General features: G+C 30.5%; 2 protein-coding genes across 4 annotated transcripts in view; both read left to right on the forward strand.

The window, feature by feature from the left end:
• Window positions 1-687: 687 nt before the first annotated feature.
• LOC108750865 (acylphosphatase-1-like) lies at window positions 688-2,679 on the forward strand. 2 transcript variants are annotated; one of them, XM_018490684.1, is made up of 4 exons: window positions 688-854; window positions 947-963; window positions 2,285-2,373; window positions 2,454-2,679. In XM_018490684.1, the coding sequence occupies exons 1-4, from the start codon at window positions 719-721 to the stop codon at window positions 2,566-2,568; spliced, it is 357 nt and encodes a 118-aa protein (XP_018346186.1). In that variant the 5' UTR covers window positions 688-718; the 3' UTR covers window positions 2,569-2,679. The 2 variants fall into 2 exon arrangements, with proteins under 2 accessions (XP_018346186.1, XP_018346185.1); XM_018490683.1 differs by having other exon boundaries at window positions 2,264-2,373; window positions 2,454-2,678.
• Window positions 2,680-4,849: 2,170 nt separating this feature from the next.
• LOC108750870 overlaps window positions 4,850-6,760 on the forward strand; it is a 10,627-nt gene continuing 8,716 nt past the window's right edge. Inside the window, exon 1 of one of the 2 annotated variants that reach the window (XM_018490692.1) lies at window positions 4,850-5,188. In XM_018490692.1, coding sequence (XP_018346194.1) covers window positions 5,105-5,188 — 84 coding nt within the window. In that variant the 5' untranslated portion in view covers window positions 4,850-5,104. The remainder of the gene's footprint in view (window positions 5,189-6,760) is intronic. The other variant, XM_018490693.1, reaches the window with a different exon arrangement.

The following is a 6,760-nucleotide window of genomic DNA, read 5'->3' on the forward strand; positions in this document are numbered from 1 at the left end:
GAATCCTGAATCCAGTTGGTTGGCATTTTATTTTAATATTCTTAATTTATAAAGAGATTTTTAAGAAGAAAATTTTAAGATTTCGGTTTAGCCTTTTATAGCGTAAGCAGATAGTTGCAGGTTGCAGACGACTTACTGCAGTGTGACGTCACGCACTCATTAGTCAATCAAAATTGTTTCCTCAAATTTCAAATATCATTAAACTTTATTTTAGTTTTTTAGTATCTACTTATTGCTAAAAATTACAAATTTTATTATACATAAATTTATAATAATGCATATTTCCATAGCAAACAAAAAAATTATATTATTTTTTTCATGCAAACTCCCTTTGTATAAAATGCGGATATATTTTTTATCGACTCGTATTTGCATTTGTGGATCTGAATGTTCACTGGACTTATGTGGAATTACGATTTCAAAAGCACATATTCAGCCTACTAAAAATGGATATGTTTTTTTATACGGATCTGTTAGGAATTTCCGACAGAGAAAATTCTGAAAAAAATTTTTACTAAAGATGTACCTACATTTCGCATATAGCATTCATAAATTTTCGGTTTTCGGATTTGCCAAGAAAACAAACGTATTTTCGTGAAGATTACTTTGTCATTAAGTATACCATTTATTTTCGGAACGTAGAGTACATTCTCGCGCATAAATGCCGCACACTAGCGGCATCTAGCTCGGACAGTCTCGATCGAGTCCTTGTCGTCGAATGATTAGATTCGTCCTTCTTGTCTGCGTGTTGTTTTCGTCGTCGTTTCCCGTAAAATTGCCACGATCGGCAGAGGAAGAGACGGAAATGTCAAAAATGTTCGCGTTAGATTTCGAAGTTTTCGGCATCGTGCAAGGTAACGAAACTCGTCCGGTGACTCGTCTTCAATTATCAATTTTTTTCGTCGATTACTTTATTAATAAATTTATGATTTTTTATTTGTCGAAGGTGTATTCTTCAGGAAGGTGAGTAAATCAGCTCGTGTCTATCTGGGAATTCGACAATGATTATTTGAGGCTGCCGGAAATGCGATTGACGAGGCGATTCAAGCGAGAACCTTGAAATTTCTATTTCGCGACATCTACCGGATGTCCGATATTAACCAATCTAAATGTTCGCGTTACCTACCGTAAACATGAACACACATCCTTCTTATCGATATTTTTAATGCAATTATATCTCTTGCTGTTCTTTTCTTCCGATGGACGAAATCTGAATTTTTAGTTTATTTTTATTTAGAAAATATATTGACGCTTATAAGAGATTTTCAGGCTTTACGAAATTAAAATATTTTCTTCGTATAAAAAAAAATTATTAAAGAATATTATTAAAAATTAGCTGCTCAAAACGGATATAAAAACGGATATAATTATTTATTTATATATTAATTTCTAATTAACAAGCAATTTGAGACTTCTTTAATTCGTAATATCTTTTTGCGATTTGTAGATTGAAAAAAAAATACTATTTGACATAAATTCTAAAACTTGAAAACAATTGAAAAGCACAGACAATAGGAACAGGAAATAACAAATTTTAACTTATCAGAAATCATGTTTGTCAGAGCACAGTCTTAAACTTAGGTCACTTAAACTACAAACACATAAAACATAAGACAATAAGATTTAAGCAATAAGTGAATCGACCAACCATAGTAAAGAGCGTAAAGTAGATCTCTACTCTGATTGGCCGATTTGCTCATTGTTTATGTCTTACTGCCTTACGTTTTTTTTTAAGTGTTTCTGGCTTTTAAATGAACATAAAACCAAAGTATAATACTAAAATTTACCCGGATTGCATTAAGAGAGAAAATTGTTAATTTATAAGAAGGACAAAGATATTCCATCAAAACAAGACACATTCCGTCTGAAATAAAATTTAATAGAATTTAACATAAATAGATAACTTTAAGTTCTTCTACTTTAACACAAAACCGTCACAATTTCATCTACTATCTTTCATCGTCGGGAAACTTATAGCGAATTCGATCGGACGCACTCAGTGTGCACTAGTGCACATTAAAGCCGGTATACACAAAATAACGTAAAGATATGTTTATAAATAAACATAGAAGTCGATTAAATCATGAAATACTCAATACATTTTATTGTACTATTAGATAAAATATATATTTTATAATTTGAAATATTTGCATTTTTATATTCAAATTACGTCAATGAACAACGGTTTTAATATGTACCAATGCGCACTAGTTCTTCCAATTGAATTCACCATTAGGCATATTGTCTTGCTTGTGGATAACAGTACACGCAGAAACGCTGCCAGGAGCTGGGTCTGAAGGGATGGTGCATGAACACCCCGAACGGTACCGTACTTGGCCACATGCAAGGGACAAAGGAGCAGATCAACGAGATGTAAGCCGCGGACGCCTCGTCGATACGAAAAAGTCATCGCAAATGCCAGATTACGGTCGCTTCCTCTTTTTTTATTTTAGGAAACAATGGCTTCGCTACGTCGGAAGCCCTCAATCCCGGATCGACAAGACGGAATTCCGTAACGAGAAAGAAATCACGCAGCCGTCGTTCACCAACTTTGAGGTCCGAAGTTAGAAATGTTCTCTAATTTTCGAAAACGAGAAATAACAATACACGCATTAACGTTCAAATTTTTAAATTATTTAAGTCGCGTCTGATAATAAAACTATATTTAAATAAATGTAAAATGTAGATAAGTATTATGTATATTAGTGTTTGTAATTTAAAAAATTATATCCAAATTTTTTCACTCTCCAAATGTCATCTATCGCACGAAATATTGAGAAATGAATTAAAAAAGGTTTTTTTAATATTGCAAGAAATAAAAAAAGGTTTAACAATTTTTAAATAAAAAAGTAGGGACGATTTTGTTTCTCATATATCAACAAAATTTTGGTTGTATAAAATGATTTCTCTCAGTGAAAGAACGTTTTAGCTGAAAAATCTAAAATTTTGCATATTTACAGACCTAAAAATAATTTTGTTAGATCATAAGAATAATTTTCTCGGAAACTCAAACTGATTGCCCTCCCTAGAATATCAAAATTTTCTGCAGTAACGAAATAATTTTTAGGTGTGTATGCAAAATTTTAGATATCTCAGCAAAAACATTCCTTCCGTCTGTTCTTTATCAGACAACTCCAGAATATTTTAGTTTAGAAATTGAAGCGATGTAGAAACATTCTAAAAATATTTTCGTGAATTAGTTTGAAATATTTTAATCCTTCTATATATAAAACATATTTTTTTAATATTAAAAAAATATTTTGTGCATGGAATCAAAAATGAAAACTGCTGAAATATTGTGAATACTTTTATCGCATTCTGAAAATGCTTTCTATATTTTTGACGTTTATGATGAAAAATGATTCACTACTCAAACTAGGTATTCACCTTGAAAAGTCGTCGAGGAAAGAATGTTGTTTTCAGGTAATTATGAAGGAGACAATAAATTTGTTTTTGCTACATTAGAACTTTCTTTCTCATTTTCGGTGAATTTCGAGCATATATTTTATTTCACTTTAAAGTCAAAGCTTAATTAACACTTTGCGTTGATTAGATTATACTTTTAGATCTAGAAAAATATAATTGTTTCCTGTTTCAATAAAAAAAAACTTTTAACAGTTGCAGAATAAACATTTTACTAAGTGATTAAAATTCAACTCTATTCTTTTCCAGAGCGTTCAATTCTTCAAATAAATTTTTTTTTATCGCGGAAAGATAGAAATCTTATCAGAAAATTGCAAGAACGTCCTTCGTGAAATGATCAACTAATCGCTTCAATTTCTAAACTAAAATATTCTCGAGCTACCGTAATAAAAAACAGACGGAAATGGTTTTGCTGAAATATCTAAAATTTTGCATACAGACCTAAAAATTATTTCGTTACTGCAGAAAATTTTGATATTCTAGGGAGGGCAATCAGTGAGAAAATCAGTTCCGAAAAAATTATTCTTATGATCTAACAAAATTATTTTTAGATCTGTAAATATGCAAAATTTTAGATTTTTCAGCAAAAACGTTCTTTCACTGAGACAAATCATTTTATACAACCAAAATTTTATTGATATATGACTAACAAAACGTCCCTATTTTTTTATTTAAAAATTGTATTGTCAAAATTTAATTATTTTGACTAGGATGACATAATTCTTAAATGAAAAAGTAAGAAAGTTTTTATTAGTCACGTATCAACAAAATTTTAGTACGTACAACACAATTTTTCTCAATGTTCCGTGTGTCTATTACTAGACAATTAGCTTGAAAATATTTTATTTTAGCAATTAAGATCTGCAAAATTTTAGGTCCCCCCTTGGGAAAATTTACTTTAGAAAATTATTAAAAATACTTAAAATTTATTTGTAGAGAAAAAAAACCTGAAAAATAAAGTAAATTTAAACACTTTAAAATTCTCTTTTCTTTAAAATGACTTTAAAACTTATTTAAGAATAACTGAAAAAAACTAATGTCATCGTTGAAAAACTTCAAAATAAGTTGAAGTTATTTTCGTGCGCGCGCTCTCTTAAACTTTTAGACATTTTAAATCACCTCAATATTTTTTAAATGACTCTTAATTAAAACTCTTAATTATTTTTAAAAATTTTAAATTTATTAAAAGTAAATTTTCCCAAGCGCATGGTGAAAAGATTAGATTTTAGATTTAGATTTTAGATTTTTTTTAGGTTTCTTAGATTTTAGATCTTTTCGTGCAGTGATGATCGAAGAGGATCGCTTCAGACCGAATGTGGCCGCACCTTTGCGAGTATCCGCAGAGTGGGTACGACACGCGGAAGTGGAGGAGCGACTCGCGCCAGCATCCCTCCGCGAGTTCCTCTCGTTAGTCGGCGATCGCGCGGCGAACGGCACGGTTCTCGATCGTACATTGTGTGGATTTTCTTCCTTTTCCTTTTTCCTTATTACGTCGAAGACATCCTCTTCGGAACGCGAATACGTGCTCGCGAAGATACGCCTGAATTCCTCATCGAGGAGTCTCGCATGTCGCTCTTCATCATCGTAATTCAATCCCAGTTTCGTGATCGATTGGGTTACGGCAGAAAAGGACGATCAAATTCGCGCCGCGAATGGTATTGTGACGCGTGATAATAATGCTATGATCAGCAAAGGAGAAACGATCAGCATGAGATGTTTCGAGAGCTTCTTCAAGCACACCTGGCGACCACAGCAGGTGCGTCAGGTAAATGAAAACTAAATTCCGCCGTTGTTTTTAACGTAATGACCCTGATCTGGCTTTATCACTTCAGAAATGTGCCGATCGACACGTCGGACCTACTAGTTTGATATTCTGTTCGCGATTGCATCACAGAACGATGTATTGTATTGATACGTGCTATCAGTACAATAGTTGCATACAGAAAAAATGGTTCCGCTGAAATAAAAGTTAAGATAATATAGATCTAAAAATAACCCAGATAACAAAAAGTGTCTAAAATCGGGTTATAAGATGTTTTTTGCGTCTAAAAAATGATTTAAAATCTTACGTCACAATTTTAGACTTTATGTTGTTTGGGAATTATGTTGGATTACTAAAATAACTATGTTGGAAGCTCAAGCATGATGATAATATGTGGAAAAAGATTTCGACATTTTGGTAATTAAGCTGAGCGCCTAACAATTATTTAGATGGTCCAACATAATTATTTTCAAATCTATATCTAAATAAAATTTATATCTAAATAAAATCTACAGCTAAATTTGTAGATACTTCAATTATATTTCTTCTGCGCGTTTATTAAATCAAATCCCTAATCCTTTTTTTTAACAAATAAAAAAAACAAATTGAATCGTTTATTTTTCAATTTACACTTTTATTATTTTAATGTAAAATTTAATATATTTTAATGTTTTGTAATAATTTTATTTTATTATTCAATCTTCGATTGGTTCCGGACGACGATGTTTTAAATACGCTTAAAACTTGTAAATAAAAACTGTTTCAGAAGGTAAAAAAAAAAAAATATTAGCATTAACCAGCTCTTTCATAAGAATTTCATCATAAAGTAGGCGTCTTTTTCCATCGCTAAAAGATAACAAAAGCCATGTGTCAAATTTTTACATGCAAATTTACTAAAACGCATAGACATTTCGCAAGAATGCCTCAACCACCGAAGCTTAACACAACTTCCTGTATTTCTGAAGACGTCATAATGACTATGAGTTGCTAAGTGAAAACAAAACTATTTTTATATTTTTCAAGATTATTTTTATTTTTTTCCTTGTTTGCTGTTGGTATTTTTATTAATATCCAAAAATTTAAAAATACATTTTATAATAAAAAAAGAATAGAGATCTGCAACAATAACGATAAAATAACATTAATAACTTAGTGCTTTCTGCATCAAAAGATTATTTTTGCATTTTTCGTAATTTTTTCTTGGCTGTTGGTTCTTATTAGTATCCAAAATACATTCTTCAATAAAAAAAAGAATAGAAATTTGCAAGAATAACAATAATAATTCCTAAATAATTTTCTGCAATTTTCGACCAAATCGCTATATCCTTAAAATAATTTATTTGAAATGTGATCTACTCATCCTCAATTCATTCATCGCAATAAAAATCAAAATCAATAACTGATAACCGATGAGAGATAACCAATTAGAAATCCCTCTCGTAATTAATAATGCAAACTCAAGAGAATAAAAAGGTTATAATAATCAGCGCTGTATTAATAAGAGCACTTAAATTTACATATCAAAATAAATATTCAATACATTTTAATTATAAAATAATATTTTATAAATTATTT

The sequence above is a fragment of the Trachymyrmex septentrionalis genome, unplaced genomic scaffold (assembly GCF_001594115.1).
Source record: "Trachymyrmex septentrionalis isolate Tsep2-gDNA-1 unplaced genomic scaffold, Tsep1.0 scaffold374, whole genome shotgun sequence".
Lineage (NCBI taxonomy): Eukaryota > Metazoa > Arthropoda > Insecta > Hymenoptera > Formicidae > Trachymyrmex > Trachymyrmex septentrionalis.

Coding starts and splice junctions, on each gene's coding strand:
- LOC108750865 (XM_018490683.1), top strand. CDS start 719: ATGATTAGATTCGTCCTTCTTGTCTGCGTGTTGTTTTCGTCGTCGTTT. Junction 2,374..2,453: donor AAGGAGCAGATCAACGAGAT/GTAAGCCGCGGA, acceptor TTTTTATTTTAG/GAAACAATGGCTTCGCTACG.